Source organism: Engraulis encrasicolus, chromosome 11 (genome assembly GCF_034702125.1).
Source record: "Engraulis encrasicolus isolate BLACKSEA-1 chromosome 11, IST_EnEncr_1.0, whole genome shotgun sequence".
NCBI lineage: Eukaryota > Metazoa > Chordata > Actinopteri > Clupeiformes > Engraulidae > Engraulis > Engraulis encrasicolus.
Window position 1 is genome coordinate 8,399,854 of NC_085867.1, and position 17,500 is coordinate 8,417,353.

At 44.7% G+C, this 17,500-nt stretch overlaps 1 protein-coding gene across 1 annotated transcript in view; it reads right to left on the reverse strand.

The window, feature by feature from the left end:
* Window positions 1-1,294: 1,294 nt before the first annotated feature.
* The window catches only part of lamc3 (laminin, gamma 3), a 260,022-nt gene continuing 243,816 nt past the window's right edge, over window positions 1,295-17,500 (reverse strand). Inside the window, exons 29-31 of the mRNA XM_063211092.1 lie at window positions 10,459-10,608; window positions 5,763-5,862; window positions 1,295-1,748 (exon numbers count right to left, since the gene is read on the reverse strand). Of these exons, the coding sequence (XP_063067162.1) occupies window positions 1,510-1,748; window positions 5,763-5,862; window positions 10,459-10,608 (489 nt within the window). The 3' untranslated portion in view covers window positions 1,295-1,509. The remainder of the gene's footprint in view (window positions 1,749-5,762; window positions 5,863-10,458; window positions 10,609-17,500) is intronic.

Below are 17,500 nucleotides of genomic sequence, written 5' to 3' on the forward strand. Positions count from 1 at the left end.
TGACACAGACCAGAAAGAGGTAAGTAAATTCCCAAGGTAAGTACAATATGTATACATGATGATTGTATATAGCCTAGTGGCTACAGCCATTCCACTGTAAGTATAACTCTACTTTATACACCTCAAGCACAGCCAGACAATCTGACATATGCAGGCACACAGATAAAACAGAAAAACTGTACACAAAGACAGACATACTGCAGTTGACTGACTCACATGGAAAATAGGAGCTCCAAACAAAGCATCAGTTATAGGTTTTATTGAAGCAACTTCACTTGTGTAGCTAACAGTCATTCATTTAACAGTTATTTACCTGAACACATGTCATTTCCCTTCTTTGCCACACACATTGTTTATGTTTATGTTTACGCTTTAGTGCATCGGTAGACAAGGCAAACCCTCTGAAGAAAAGGACCACAAAAACAAATAGAACAGCTCTTTTCCAAAACGCTATATCCACCATTTTTTGACTTTTTGCATTTTAATATTGGAATTGACAGTTAAGAAGTCCCATCATCTATGTGTGGATTCTTGCCATTCAAATGTTAATGTTAAAATATTCAAATGAGAACATACTTTTAAACCTCTTTAAAAATGTATTTTGCAATGCAATTCAATGGAATGCCCAATACAAAATTTCCCAACATTCTATAAAATGGATATATCTCATTTTAGAAAATAGCTCTTCAAATAGAACAGCGCATACATATGCTCCAGGAAGTACATGGTGCCCATTATAATTATATTTGTGGGAAAAGTAAAACACTAATGCAGATATGATACAGTGTGGTGGTGGGGCTGTGGTGATGCAGACACAATCATCATGCATGCAAATGCAATGCAGACACAGTTGCAGAGTGCAGACCCATATGGAAAAAAAATGTTAAAGAATTTATAACTTATAAGAATTATTTACGTACATAAAACTGACCCCACCTTCTCTAGGCCCCCTGAATATAACTTAAATTGTATTCCAAATGAAAGACTTCTTTACATAATGTCATGTTTCATGTGACGCTGCATTTATAACATTACAATTATATCGAGACAAAGGTTCCCCACCCCTGCTCTAGAGCAGTTTTTCCCAACCTATTTTGTCCTCCGCACCCCCACCATATTGTCATTATGATGAGTACCCCTCTCACTTGTGCTCCCTATCTGTTCCTCTATCCAAATGTGACTACACTCCATTGTTATTACTACATTTTCCCAAGTACCCCTCGAGGTGTGCTCATGTACCCCTAGTGGGACACGTACCCCTGGTTGGGAGACACTGCTCTAGAGCAGTGGTTCCCAACCAGGGGTACGTGTACCACTAGGGGTACGCGAGCACACTGCAGGGGGTACTTGGAAAGATGAATTTTTAACAAATGTATGGAGCTTAGTTAGATTGGAATATACTAGAAAGCGATATAGAACATGACAAGTTAGGGGGTACTCATGGCACAAGGAAAAGGCTTAGGGGGGTACACAAGGAAAAAAAGGTTGGGAACCACTGCTCTAGAGTGTCTATGGGCACGACTTGGGCAGGGTGAGCACGATGTCCTGCAGGCTGGCGCGCTCCTGCCGTATCTCCAGGATGCTCTGGTCCAGCCGGGCCATGCTCTTCTGCTGCTCCTGGGCGGCCGAGCGCAGCGTCTGGATCTTCCTGGAGAGGGCGGGGCTCTCCACGCCGCGACGCAGCACCGTCAGACGGCTTGCCGTCTCCGCCAGGATGCCCTCGAACCGCTCCAGGGACGAGTCCTCTCCTGATGGAGTGTAGGAGGAGGAGGAGGAGGAGGAGAGGAGGGGAGGAGAGGAAGAGGAGGAGGAGGGGAGAGGAGGAGGAGGGGGAGTGGAGGAGGAGGAGAGGAGGGTGGAGAGAAGGAGGAAGGGAAAGGGTGGGTTAGAGGAGAGGAAGTGGAGGATGGAGAGAGGAGAAGGAATGGGCAGAGGAGGAGCAGGAGGAGGAGAGGAGGAAGGGGAGGAGGGGAAGGAGGGAGGGGTTGGTTGGAGTAGAGTAGGAGAGGGTGATGGGGTTGCAAAGAGGAGAGGAGGAGGGGAGAGAGGGAGGGGTGGGTGATTAGAGGAGAGGAGAGGGTCCAGGAGGTGTTAGGAGGTGAAGATGATGGACAGGATGGAGAGGAGGAGCAAGGGAAGGAGGGGAAGAGGGAAGGGGTGGAGAGATAGGTGGAGAGAAGAGTAGGGGAGGTGAAGGGATTGTGAAGAGGAGAGGAGAGGAAATGAGAGGAGAAGGGAGGTTAGGGTGTGAAGAGGATGGTGAGGAGGAGAAGAGAGAGAGGGAATGGGGAGAGAGAGGGAGACAGAGGGCGAGAGGGAAGGGTGGAGAGGAGAATAGGGGAGGTGGATGGGGTTGTGAAGAGGAGAGGAGAGGAGAGAAGAGGAGAGGAGGAACGAGGGGGACGGGGTTGTGAAGAGGAGAGGAGAGGAGAGAAGAGGAGAGGAGGAGGAAGGGGGACGGGGTTGTGAAGAGGAGGGGATAGGAGAGAGGGAGAGATGAGGAGGAGGGGGATTAGGGTGTGAAGAGGACGTAACGAGAGAGAGAAGGCGGAGAGAGCGAGAGACAGAGGGAGAGGTGGGATGGATGGGGAGAAGAGTTTTTTTTTCAATGTGTGTGGAAAATAGAGAAAGAGGAGGGAAGGGTGGTGATGGGAGGGAGGGAGGGAGGGAGAGGGACGAAGGAAAGGAGAGAGGGAAGGAGGGACAAAGATATCTTGAGTGAATATTGTAGTTTTTTAATATACGAAGGGCAAAAACCGAGTGCCAGTGCCAGTGAGTTTGTGCAGACATAAATCAATACACATTTACAGTATGGGTAGATAGGGTGTGTGTGTGTCTGAGAGAGAGAAAGAAAGAGAGTGTGTGTGTGTGAGAGAAAGAGAGAAAGGAGAGAGAGAGAAAGAGAGAGAGAGGAGAGAGGGGGATAGAGAGAGGAGAGAGAGAGAGAGGAGAGAGAGAGGGAGATAGAGAGAGAGAGAGAGAGAGAGAGAGAGAGACAGAAAAGTGAAGAGGCAGTAAGAGTATGTGACAAAGTAGAGAGATAGAATGAGACAGAAAGTGACAGAGAAATGGGATGTAACAGAGAAAAAAAGAGAAAGAGAGAGACAAGGGAAGGGTGAGTGTGCGTTTGTGTGTGCGTGTGCGTGTGTGTGTGTGTGTGTGTGTGTGTGTGTGTGTGTGTGTGTGTGTGTGTGTGAGAGTGTGTGTGTGTGTGAGAGAGAGAGAGAGAGAGAGAGAGAGAGAGAGAGAAAGAGAGCGAGAGAGATACAGAGAGAGATACAGAGAGAGATACAGAGATAGAGTGAAAGAGAGAGAGAGAGAGAGAGGGAGACTTGACAGCTGCCATGCCATATTTGATTAGTCACACGTCATCTCTGTAGTGCTACCTCCAAGCTTCTCTATCTCAGTCCTCTGCTGGACAGGACATGACTAGACAGCGGAACGAGAGGAAAGATGAGGTGAGACAAGGGGTCTGTCTGTCTGTCTGTCTGTCTATCTGTCTGTCTGCCTGCCTGAGCATACAATACGTATCCACTAACGGAACTATCAGGTGAAATAAAAAATGAGAAACTAAAAAAAATGGCAGAATGAATAGGGTGCTCAAATATGCAAACTCACTCCTTGGTCTGTGCTTGTGGCCTAACGTTTTGCTGACGTCCCACCTCTGAGGAGAAGTTTCCCCGCTGTCTGGCTAGCCACAACAACTTTTGAGGGTCTGTTCTTCATCCACCATCCCAATTGCAAATTAAAAAATGCTGACATTCGAATTGTGCTTTAGCTAAATATTGAATTAACAGCCAAGTGAGCAAGGGAGGACGGAAGTCCGCATATTGGAATGCACCCTCTATCTCAGTCCTCTGCTCGACAGGACATGACAGCGTAACGAGAGGGAAGATGAGGTTATACAAGGTGTCTGCCAGAGTATACAATACGTATCCACTAGCGGAACTATCAGCAGAAATGAAAAATGAGAAACTATAGGCCCTAACTGTGGCTCTAACGGTAGGGCACTAGGCTGCTACGCTAGCGACCCAGGTTCGATAGCATAGCGAGAGGGAAGACGAGGTGATACAAGGTGTCTGCCTGTCTGTCTGGGCATACACTATGGACTGTATCCACAAACGGGACTATCAGCAGAGATAAAAAATGAGAAACTTAAAAAAAAGTTAAACCAGGCCCTACTGTGGCTCTAACGGTAGGGCACTAGCTGGGCTGCTACGCCGGGGACCCGAGTTCGATTCTGGCCCTGGTCATTTGCCAACCTCTACGTGTCTCTCTTCCATCGGCTTCCTGTCTACCTCTCCTACTGTTCTATCATCAATGAAGTCGGAAAAATTATTAAAAACATCTTTCAAAAACGAGAAACTAAAAAATGGACGAATGAAAGACAGAAGATACAGTATAGGCAGATGTGGCTGGTCTATAGAGCCCCAGAGGGAGGTGGTCTATGGACCAGAGGGTTGCAGGTTCAAATCTCACCCTGACCAGTAGGTTATGGCTTGAGCAAGGCATCTTACATACAACACATTGCCCAAGAACAGTGTCCTATAGCCATGTGTCAGTATGGGCTTACACTATGTATCCTTGAGTACAAGGAAGTAAAGTATGAGCAGAATGACAGAAAGAAAGAAAGAAAGAAAGAAAGAAAGAAAGAAAGAAAGAAAGAAAGAAAGAAAGAAAGAAAGAAAGAAAGAAAGAAAGAAAGAAAGAAAGAAAGAAAGAAAGAAAGAAGAAAAGAAAAGAAAAGAAAAGAAAAGAAAAGAAAAGAAAAGAAAAGAAAAGAAAAGAAAGAAAGATAAGAAGAAAAAAAAAGAAGAAGAAAGAAAGAGAAAGGAAAGAAAGAAAGAAGGAAAGGAAAATAAGATAGAAGAAAGAAGAAGGAAAGAAAGAAAGAAAGAAAGAAAGAAAGAAAGAAAGAAAGAAAGAAAGAAAGAAAGAAAGAAAGAAAGAAAGAAAGAAAGAAAATAAATAAATAAAGAAAGAATGTAGTCATGGGCTAATGGTTAGGGTGAGGTGGTTAGGCTAGCTAGAGACTATGGATCAGTTTGGCTGGTCGATGGACCAGAGTGTTCCAGGTTGCAAGTCCCACCCTGGCAATGGATAAAGTGCTTGTTTGCAAGGTGTCTTTCCAGATCAAGGGACATTAACCAATATCCTGCAATAACTGTACCGGTAGGTCAGCCAAGGACAAGGTGATATTCATGGAAGAGTAATGCAGTATTCTACTAATGTGAAGGACCAGTCGGATGAATTTGGAACGGATTGGATGAATTAGAAATTCGCCTCTGTGCCAATGCCGCAACAACAAGAAGGAGAAGATGTGCGCTTTATGACCAAAAATAGACTCGCCATCCAAACTATTACCTTTTAGAACTTTTTCAAAATGAGCTGAGTTGCAGCAGTTAAGATGTTTGTTTATCCTGGCCACTGCAAAACGATGTGCCTGGCATTTACAACGAGCACCAACCAAGATCAACATCAGCAGCAAGGAGGATTATTAGAGTTACACCACCACTGACCACTAAGTGGTGCTGTTGCCCCATCTCCCATCCACACCACACCACACACTGGCGTAATGCAAGTACTTTAGGTCCCCCTGCAAGCTACCAAGAATGGGCCCCTGAATGAAAAAAGAGGGCCTTATATCATGCAGAGGGGTCCCGTTTCTTCAAGTCAAGGGCCCATGTGGGCCCCCTGCCTCGTGGGGGCTGCAGGGGTATACTTTACGCCCCCGACAGCACACTACAGCACACTGCACTCACCTAGTTTGCCCAGCAGCTCGGCCAGCGTGTGCGTGTAGGACTCCAGCTGGTGTTTGGCCATCTCCATCTTCTCCAACACGCTCCCCAGAGACCCCTCGGGCTGGCGGAGAGAGAGAGAGCGAGAGAGAGAGAGAGAGAGAGAGAGAGAGAGAGAGAGAGAGATAGAGAGATAGATAGAGAGAGAGAGATGAGGATGAGAGAGTGGGAGAGGGAGATGGAGAGGGAGGAGAGAGGTGGAGTTGAGATGGAGAGGGGAGAGGGGTGAGAGAGAGAGAGGAGGGAGAGGAGAGAGAAGAGAGTGAGAGAAGTGAGAGAGAGGGAGAGTTGAGAGTTTTGAGGGAGAGGGAGGATGTTAGAGAGTTAGAGAGAAGAGTTGAGAGAGAAGAGAGAAAGGAGAGTGAGAGAGAGAAGAGAGAGAGAGAGAAGAGAGGGGAGGAGAGAGGAGACGAGACGAGAAGAGAAGAGAGAGAGAGAGAGAGAGAGAGAGAGAGAGAGAGAGAGAGAGAGAGATGTGTGTGTGTTAGTGTGCATGCGTGTGCGTGTGTGCGCGCGTGGGTGTAAGAGAGAAAAAGAGGGAGACAGAGAGAGAGATGGGGAGGAAAGACAGAGAGAGAGATGGGGAGGAAAGAAAGAAAGAGGGAAGAACAACATGATGTGGTGGCTGAAAAAGCAGACGCTGTTGCGAGTTAATGACACATAAAACCTCAGATTAGCTCTGTGGCGTTCCTGCCTTCAGTCTCTTGTGAGAGGCCGCCTCTATGCGTTGATGAAATTATATACTTCCAAAAATACTTCTCTTTCATTTCACAACAAGCACAGTGCACAGAAATTGTGTTGCCTCAGATCGAAGAAAAATGACTAAGCGGACACGCTGTTACTTGTGTGTTGATGAAGGTCCTTTGGTCATTTCAAGTGTAGCTGATTCCGCACTGATTGGATCACTGGTTGTGGTGGGTACCTTGTTAGGTTTTTAGTGTTATTTAAAAAATGAAGCCAATTGGAGCCAACTGCAGTGGAGTAAATGGTTTAACAGCTATGTAACAGTATGTGCTAGTGTTGTACTTACTATACCATGAATTTACTTTTACTTTTATTTTCGACACTTCTGAAAATAACCTTGGTAACCTTATAGAATTCTGTGTACTCATAAAACCTCTTTCAACGAGTAGCACTGAAGCTAGATTGTTCATCTGATGTCTTTCAGTGAAGGCTAAATGGATTCATCAAGTGCATTGATGTTATAACATAGTACTGCAGTGGTTTTCAACTTTTCTTTGAGCAATGACCAAGGGCACCAGGATGAGTTTTACAGTGGCGGTGCATTGTTTTTCTTGATTCACTTCCTTTCTTCATTCGCGACCCTAGTATTCAGTTGCTCAGCAACCCCTCTCATGTAGGCTACGTAGTTACTCATCCCCTGTCGTATAGGGTTTGTTGTTCCTACATTAGCTCACATATGTTTTTTTTTGTTCATAGACAGTAGTGGTGTAAACGCAACACGTGTACAAAATGAATCCTTTCCACATGGGTATATGCACAGTAACAGTGAGGCGTACCTCTATCTGCTGCGCCTGTGACTGCTCTAAACGCACAGTGACAGTAGTGAGGTGTACCTTTATGCCAGTCTGTAAAATGTCATGTCTTGTATATGTCTATGTCCTGGCATTGTATAGAGAGAAAACGTAATTTCATTTTCCTTGTATGACTTGTGCATATGAAGAAAGTGACAATAAAGGCTGACTTGACTTGACTTGACTCTGTCTGCTGCGCCACTGTGACAGTAGTAGTGTACAGTATGTACACTGTATGTATGCACAGTAACAGTGTGGTGTACCTCTATCTGCTGCGTCTGTGACTGCTCTAAATGCACAGTGACAGTAGTGTGGTGTACCTCTGTCTACTTATATTTTGGTTTGTGTGTGTGTGTGTGTGTGTGTGTGTGTGTGTGTGTGTGTGTGTGTGTGTGTGTGTGTGTGTGTGTGTGTGTGTGTGTGTGTGTGTGAGTGTGTGTGTGTGTGTGTGTGTGTGTGTGTGTGTGTGTGTGTGTGTGTGTGTGTGTGTTTCTGTGTGTAGGTGTGTTGTGTGTGAGTGTGTATGTGTTGTGTGAGAGAGAGATGTCTTGGCAAAATGTATTTAACAGTGATATATGATATATATGATTATTATATGTGTAAATATGTGTGTTATGTGTTGTGGGCAATGTCTTTATTTATGTATGTGTGTATGCTACTTGACACCTTAATTTCCCCCTGGAATCAATAAACGATACTCTACTCTACTCTACTCTACTGTACTCTACTCTACTGCGCCAGTGACAGTTTGTATGTATGTAGTATGAACTGTATGAATTCTGCACAGTAACAGCATAGTGCAGTGTAGCTCTGCCTACTGTGCCAGTGACTGCTCCATCATCTGTGTAGTATGTATATGTTAGTTAGTATGACACTGATTCTTGAGAAAGTGGCTAAAACAGGTTGTAATGTTGACAGAAAAAAACAAAGTGAATTACAAAATTATACGGTATATCCTCGTAGACTAAGGTCTTGGTTTTTCAGAAATGCACAAGGCTAATCTCCCCATTATGTATTTTTTTCAGAAATCAGACTTTTCTCCGATCATACCTTGTTTTTTGGAAAATGTTGTAAGCATATTCATTTAAAATGTCCAAAACTCCTTCTCACGGTGGTGACTTAAGAACTGACGGTGGTGACAGTAATCTGAGAGTGGTGAAAGTGGCCTAATTAGTACCTGCATTTAGCAAAATAAATAGCCCTCTCAAGTCAATGGCATCTTGCATAAACACTTTATTTTTGTGTGTGCACAGTATGTTTGTGCATGTGTTTTTTCTTCATTAGTTAGATTCTCTAGGAAGTAGGCCACTGGTTCTTGAAAATGTGGCAAAAACAGGTTTTAAGTTGTTCAAATCCAAAATTTAGAGGTGTATTATCATAGATGTAGGTCTTGGCTGTGCAGTGAATGTATTGGCCAAGCTCCCCATGTTTAACATTTTTCATAAAATGGGCTCTTTCTTGTTTTGTCAACAGCGGCAGACAGAATTAGAAGTAAAAACATATGTTTACTGTATTAAAGTGAATTACTTTAACAATTCAACATAACTGTAGATACTTATTGTATGCATATTCTTAAAACATGTCAAAAACACGTAAAACATGTGTTTTTTGGTGAACTCCATCAGATGTCACCACCGTCAGGTTTTCTGACAAAAAAAAACTCCAAATGCACCTCAGTGGTGGCTAGAGTATCATTTTGGATCACAATTATTACTAACATGCCTAATAATATTTCATTAACCAGCACAATTTAGTCGAATATGGAACAAGATGATGAGCGGAACAAAATCTGACGGTGGTGACATCTGACGGTGTGAGACAAAAAAGCACTCTTTTACATATTATGCATTGTTTGTTCACATTAGCCATTTCATTTTCGCTCTGTTTCTTGGGTGCTTCATACCTTTTCTGAGAAAGTATATATTAATTAACATTAATGTAATATAATACCATTAAAACCCCCGACGGTGTTGACAGTTTATGGTTGGGACAGGACCAGTGTCCAAACAAATTAAAAAATTGAGGACAAAATAGTAAACTTATAGGAGCTTCAGTGATGGTGAAGTATGTAGTAGAGCTAAAGGTTTGTAAAGGGGTCCTCAGTAATGAAAATGACCTTGTACATACCTGATTTTATTGTCTTTTAGAAAAAATCTGACGGTGGTGACCAATATGCTGGACACATCAGAAAATCATAGTAAATATTGTTTTACATGCACTATGTGCACATCTGTAGAACCACTTTAATATGGTCTTCCACATCATGGTGATACTGTTCAATTGTTAGTGATTTTTGTATTTTAAGTCAATTGAAATGATGATGCCAGCCCTTGGGACAGGCGTTTTTACAGGGTGTGGACAGGTTTATAGCCATGAAAAGTAATAAAATTACACTTAAATATTTCAAACAACTGTGTATTTGTGTAACAGACCCCTTGGCCATTACCTGGATTCATTTTGTTCATGAAAATTTAGTTGATTTTCGACAGAATTAGCATTTTACTGCTGGGACATGTTTTTGCCAAGCTTTCAAGAATCAGTATAGTACCTCTGCCTAGTAGTAGCGTAGTATGTATATGTTAGTTAGTATAGTACCTCTGGATGCTGCGTCAGTGCCTGCTCCATCCTCTGAGTAGTAGGTATGCTAGTTAGTATAGTAGCACTAGTGTGGTGTAGTACCTCTGCCTGCTGCGCCAGTGCCTGCTCCATCATCTGAGTAGTAGGTATGCTACTTAGTATAGTACTTCTGCCCAGTAGTGGTGTAGTATGTATATGTTCGTTAGTGTAGTACCTCTGCCTGCTGCACCATCATCTGTGTAGTAGGTATGCTAGTTAGTATAGTAGCACTAGTGTGGTGTAGTACCTCTGCCTGCTGCGCCAGTGCCTGCTCTATCCTCTCAGTAGTATGTATGTTAGTTAGTATAGGCCTACCTCTGCCTGCTCTGCCAGTGCCTGCTCCATCATCTGTGTAGTATATGTTAATTAGTATAGTACATCTGCCCAGTAGTAGCGTAGTATGTATATGCTAGTTAGTATAGTACCTCTGCCTGCTGCGCCAGTGCCTGCTCCATCCTCTGAGTGGTAGGTATGCTAGTTCGTATGGTAGCAGTAGTGTGGTGTAGTACCTCTGCCTGCTGCGCCAGTGCCTGCTCCATCCTCTGCATGACCAGCTGCTCCCCGCTACTCAGCTGCTGCTCCGTCTGCTCCACCGACGACCTCAGCTGTGCAGACGCTCGCTTCGCCTGCCTCGTCTGCGTCAGGGTGGCTTTGGCATTCTGGGTCACAAAACGGACAAACAGACAAACAAATGAAAAAACATTAAGTCAGTCTAAAGTATGCAAGTACATAGCCCACGTGTGTATACAAACATCTACGTATGTAGTTGGTCTTGGAATCAGGGATGAGCTTCTGAATTAGTCAGGCCAAGAGCAATGTAAATATCGTTTCTGATCTCCAGAAATATCGAGAACTCCACCCACTTTGTCGGAGACCAGTCAACCAGTAGCAAACCTATGGAGGCAGGCGGGTCAACCAACCATGCTGTTTGGGAAATGTTAATTATTATGCTCTTGGACAGTCCAAGTCTCGAAGAGATTTGAAAGTCGATGATAATCAGGCTAGTTTTGAATACCTCTCCTTACCAGAAGGAGAAATGTGTAAGGTCTCAATATACTGTTATCCAAAGCTTAAGTATCCTTAAGCAAGGCACCATTGCTCTGTGTCTGTGTGTGTGCATGTGCGTGAATGTGTGATTGTGCGTGTGTGTGTGTGTGTGTGTGTGTGTGTGTGTGTGTGTGTGTGTGTGTGTGTGTGTGTGTGTGTGTGTGTGTGTGTGTGTGTGTGTGTGTGTGTGTGTGTGTGTGTGTGTGTGCAGGTGTGCGCATGTGTTTGTGTGCATGTTTGTAAACTCCACTGCTGGGTTCACCTCACAGAGGTGAGGGCCCCAAACCCATCTCCAACACCAACAGAAAATAGAAAAAAATCAACAAGCTCTCTTTCCCAATGGATAGTGGGGGGGTGGTGTGTGTGTGTGTGTGTGTGTGTGTGTGTGTGTGTGTGTGTGTGTGTGTGTGTGTGTTTGAATGGGTGTGTATGTTTGAGTGAGTGTGTGTGCCTGCGTGCGTGTATGTGAGTGTGTGTGAGTGTGTATGTGTGTGTGGGTTCAGGCATCTCCTCAAACCGAGTGCCCAATAACACACTGTGTGTGTGTGTGTGTGTGTGTGTGTGTGTGTGTGTGCGTGCGTGCGTGCGTGCGTGCGTGCGTGCGTGCGTGCGTGCGTGCGTGCGTGCGTGCGTGCGTGCGTGTGTGTGTGCCCAATAACACACAGGGCTCCTGAGTGGCTATGGAGTAGCTCGATCAGACTCAGCAGCACCTCAACAAGCAGAGGTCGTTCCAGCTCGATGCTCGCTCCAGGCTAGAAACTGCACAACAAAAAACACTTTCTGATTGTGTGTGTGTACGCTGTGTGTGTGTGCACTCTGTGTGTGTGCATTTGTGTGTGTGTGTGTGTGTGTGTGTGTGTGTGTGTGTGTGTGTGTGTGTGTGTGTGTGTGTGTGTGTGTGTGTGTGTGTGTGTGTGTGTGTATGTGTGTGCGTGTGTGTGTACAGTTCGTGTTTGCAGTGTGTGTGTGTGTGTGTGTACGTGTGTGTGAGTGTGTGTGTGTGTGTGTGTGTGTTTGGTGTGCGTGTGTGTGTGTTTGTGTTTCCCTGAGTGAGTGTCAACACACGAGGGAGCTGGCTGTGTTGTGTACTGCAGGAGTACCAATACAAGAAGGGATCAGAAGTGGCCAATTTGTGCAACTCAGCCAAGTGTGTGTGTGTGTGTGTGTGCGTGTAGTATGTGTGTGTACATGTGTGTGTGTGTGTGTGTGTGTGTGTGTGTGTGTGTGTGTGTGTGTGTGTGTGTGTGTGTGTGTGTGTGTGTGTGTGTGTGTGTGTGTGTGCAGGGCTGCTTACAGCTTTGGCTGGGCCCAGGACAAAGTCATTTGAAAGAATCCAATTAGAACCCAATGTAATGAGAACCCCCCTTCTCCCTGGGCCCGGGACAACAGACCCCTGTCAGCTTCCCTGTATGTGTGTGTGTGTGTGTGTGTGTGTGTGTGTGTGTGTGTGTGTGTGTGTGTGTGTGTGTGTGTGTGTGTGTGTGTGTGTGTGCGTGTGTGTGTGTGTGTGTGTGCACGTGCGTGTACATGTGTATTTGTGTGTGTACATGTGTACGTGTGTGTGTACATGTGTACGTGTGTGTGTGTGTGTGCTTTGTCAGGTACTTGAGACACCAAATGTTCACAGCTGTTAAAATGTAATCACTTCAGAGCACTGTCATACGAATATAAAACATTTAACATATTCATTAAACCGCGATCGCAAAAATTTAAAGAGACAAATTCACTGTGTCAGGATGACAGCCAGGTCCGTTGGAATTGAAGCCTTAATGAGACGTCATTAGAGCTAAAAGCCAATCAGGAAAAACAGAGATGATGGCGCTAAGGCGCTAAGGCTTCGTCGTCGTTAGCGGGATAACGTGTCGGAATAACTCACGGTGACAAAGCAGCCAGCCGCTATTAGTCTGAAGAGAGCCCAATTTGGTGTGTACTTTTCACCGAGATGACCCAATCGCTCAGCCCGCGGTTGTTTTGTTCCAGACGTTGTCAGTTCATACATTACTGGAGGACTTCAAGGCAAGGCTGCCTTCTTCTTGCCTGGCTGCCACCGCTAGAGAAAAGAGGCTCCCACAGCACTCTCTCAATGTTAACCAGAAGGGCATTTTCTTCTTTCCTCGGTGTAACACGGTTGGGTTGGGGGAGAAACAGGGCCCGGGCACTTTTGGATTAAATTAGCGACGCAGTAACTGACTCACCGGTAGGCCCTGCACCCTCGTGGGCCCCTATTTTCAGTAGTGTAAAAAAAATAAATCTGCAAATAGGGGCCCACAAGGGTGCGGGGCCCACCAGGAAATGCCTGCTATGCCAGATGGCCAGTCCACCCCAGAAGGGCATTTTCTTTCCTCAGTGCAGTCGTTCCCAAACTTTTTCAGCGGAGACCCCATTTTGGACTTTTCGCGACCCCCCAACCCACCAGAGTCTTACTGTAGCAATGGGTAAAAAATTGTCCATTACTATTGCTAGGTTTTCCATTAAAGGGGTATGCCACTATTTTGGGGCTTAATACATATAAAATCGTTGGCTGGGGTTTATAAATATGGTAAAGTGTCTTATTTTTCATGTGAGTCGTTGTCTTGCTAGTTAACACACTTGCTAGTTAGTTAAGACAAGTTAAAAGACGGAGTATGTCGCTAAGCTAGTGAAAGTCAATGGATCAGTGTAGCATGTATACATCTATTAGCATTAGCTGTTAACATGTGGATTTCCGTTTTTATGCAATGTCCCTTTTGTCCGCGACCCTTCTTCAGAGGGGCACTTTCTTTCCTCTCTGTGGTGTAACATGGTGGATGAGGAGCTCACTTCATTTCCAGAGGTGTCAAAAGTGAAAGTAAAAGTACATTTGTGGTGTAATTACAACACTAGCACATGGCATTACATAGCTGTTACACCATTTACGCCATTGTATCTAATGAGAAAGATAGACTGTGCTGTTACTGAAGAACACTGAAATCCTAATAAGGACCCACCACAAACTTGATCCAACCAGTGCAGAGTTAGCTGACCGTAAGACAAGTACACAGGTCTACTGGTTACTCAGATACATTACTTGTGTTGGAAAAGGCAACTGCGTTTCTTTCTTTGCTTTTATTTTTTTACTTTTGACACCTCTGTTCATTTTCACTCAGTCTGTACAAAGAAGACTCTGCTGGTAATACTCTTTTTGTGTGAATGTTTTAAAAGCTGTTTGGATAGACACTACCTTCAACCTTCTCTTTTCACGGCTGTTTGGAAACGGGAAAACATTTGGGGGGGGGCACAATTTTTTAAAGCTGTTTGGTTAGACACTACCTTCAACCTTCTCTTTTCACGGCTGTTTGAAAACGGGAAAACATTTGGGGGGGGCATAACAGAGCTGTAGTGGAGTCAGTCGCTTGATGTGATGTGAGTATCTACTGCAAGACATTTCAATAAGCTATTGGGCAAAGATACTGCTACAGAAAAAGAGCACACACACAAAAGTGCACATACACATGCACACACGTCTTCTCTCTTTCTTCTCTCTCTCTCTCTCTCTCTCTCTCTCTCTCTCTCTCTCTCTCTCTCTCTCTCTCTCTCTCTCTCTCTCTCTCTCTCTCTCTCTCTCTCTCTCTCTCTCTCTCTCTCTCTCACTCACTCACACACACACACACACACACACAGAGATTGAAAATGTGGCGGAAGACACATCTGCATCACCACAGGTCACAGCGAACGAGCCCGGCCCAGATCAGGCCCACACTCGGCCCGCTGTCGGCACCCTCAAATTGCCGCTGTTGTGATTTGTCTACTTCAGTGATTCTAGTGCTGTCTTTCTCAAACTTTTTCAGGAGGAGGACCCGTTTGTCCCCCCTAAACATTTTCAGGGACAACCTGTCAACTGAATTGACAGTTGAGGGGTGCTTATTTGACACAGAATCACTGTTCTAGTGTGAATAAATCCCGCACACTGTCAGGTACGTGAAGAAGGTCGGATTATCGAAAGGTTGTATGTTTGTTGGTGGAATAGACAGTGTGCTAGATTTCTTTATATTTGAATTACAACCCCACTGGGATAATATCCTACACACCCGTCTAACTACAGAGGTGCGCAAAAGCGTAATTTTGATCTACAGTAGGATAAGATGGCTGCTTTTCTGTCCTTGCAACAAGTGGTACTACTGTCAGACCAGTCAGAGGTATGTTTCTCCAACGTTAGCATCTTTCTACAGATGTACTTCAAAGTTATCTACTTACTTCAAGGCGAAATACGTGCATTTCTCAAAACCTTACCATTCCCACAGTAAGCCCAAAGTAATGTGGCTACTTTCCTGAGTCCACACCGCTACTTACTTTCTTGTCATTGCAGTGCGTGACCAAAGAAGCAGCAAGAGACAAGCATGAATAACCCTTTTGATTGGATGACAACCAAACATGTGTCTAGCTGACTCATGATTCAGCTGTTTCCTCCTAAATTCAGTGCGTGAAGTAGAAAGCAATAGTGTACAACCACCACCAGCACATTTGATTGGATGTCACGACACGGTGACTCAGCTGTTTCCTCCAATACACACCTTGTAATTTCTTTGTGAAAAAACACGGCCGTGGCATTACAATCTGACACCGTCCGCACCAATAAGGCAGTATTATCTGCATGCCGATTGGATTTCGTTTCTTTCCGAGGTGTAATTTGTAAAATATTTGGATAATAAAGTAGTGGTTACTCCCGGAAATTCACTGAATATCCCTGAAAAAATGCAAATTTCATTACATAGCCTAGTGGTATTCACGCTTGCATCCCAATGGGAAAGCAGAAGCCACGCAGGTTCGAATCCACATGGTTGCAGTGCCACAATTTTGGAAATATCTGGCATAAATAGATCATTTATTTTGTGTATTACCAACACACACGCGCAGCCAAGGGAAATGTGTTACACTGTAGGGTCCAAAACACGATTTCACGAGTTGTTGTCAACATGCCGCACACTGGATTCGAACCTGCGTGGCTCGCGTCTTCCCATTGATAGGCAAGCGTAAATACCCCTAGGCTATAAAATGATATTTGCCCCAAAAATGTTTAAGTACTTGACATTTAAACCAGTGAATTTCCAGGAGTAACCAATACTTTCTAATCTAAATATTTCACAAATTACACATCGAAATGAGACGAAATTCAATCGGTATACAGTTAAAAGTATATTATTAGTGTAGGATTCATCAGATTCCAATGATATGATTTTTTTTTTCACGAACAAATGACATGACTTGAATTTGTGTTCTGAACACTCTCGCAGCTGTATCATGACTTTGTGTGCATGTCGATTGATTTTCAGCGCTTTTGCACCACAGGATTAAAAGATATTGACACATTTGTTGTCAAATATGTACTACAAGTTTAGCTAATGGGTGGAGTCACACTCTGAAGTAGACTAGCGCTGTGTGTTACTTGGGGTGGCTGAGGTGATGTCTGGACTCAATGGATCTACTCCAGCTGTACTTCAACTTCACTGTCGAGATACGGATAGGAGGCGCCTCACTTTCAAAGTCACCACTACTTCAGAGTGCACATTACTCCAAGCAGTAGTTACTTTGTGTGCTAACGTTCGAGACACAAGAGTTAGCAACTTTTATAGTATCTACTATGCAACATTGCTAACCGACTAGCTACTTCGCCTTTGAGAGATGCACCCCAGATCAGGTGTATGAGTTCAGTGATCAATTATCTCTCTCTCATTTGTGAGATCAATGATCTCTCTCTCTTTCTCCCTTTGCCACTCTCTCTCTATCTCTCTCTCTCTCTCTCTCTCTCTCTGTCTGTCGCTTCTCTCTCTCTCTCTCTGTCGCTCTCTCCTTCTCTCTGTCTGTCTTCTCTTGCTATCTTTCTGGCTCATTGCGTCATTGTCTCTCTCTGTCACTCTCTCTCTTTCGCTCTGTCTGTCTGTCTGCTCTTGCAATCTCTTTCTGGCTCACTGAATCTCTCTCTCTCTCTCTCTCTCTCTCTCTCTCTCTCTCTCTCTCTCTCTCTCTACCTCTCTCTCTTCTCTCTCTCTCTCTCTCTCTCTCTCTCTCTCTCTCGCTCTCTCTCTCTCTCTCTCTCTCTCTCTCACTCCATGTCTCACCTAGCATGATACTCAAGTGATCACTTATGTCCTTCTCCCTCTTGGAATGTGTGCCCACTACAGTGTGTGGAGCATGAAGGCTGTATGACAAGAGCATCTCTTGGTGTTGGGCCTAGAAGAGTGTGTGTGTGTGTGCGTGTGTGCGTGAGTGTGCACGCGTATGTCTGTGTGCTTGTGTGTGTGTGTGTGTGTGTGAGAGTGTGTGCGCGTATGTCTGTGTGCTTGTGTGTGTGTGTGTGTGCGTGCGCGTATGTCTGTGTGCTTGTGTGTGTGTGTGTGTGTGTGTGTGCACGCGTGCACGCACGTGTGCGTGTATGTATGTGTGTGCGCGCGCGCACGTGCGTGCATGTGTGTGTGTGTGTTGGTGTGGTTTCTATGTCAACACGTGTGTGAGCATGCAAAAGACAAAAGTCACTTGACTGAAAATTAG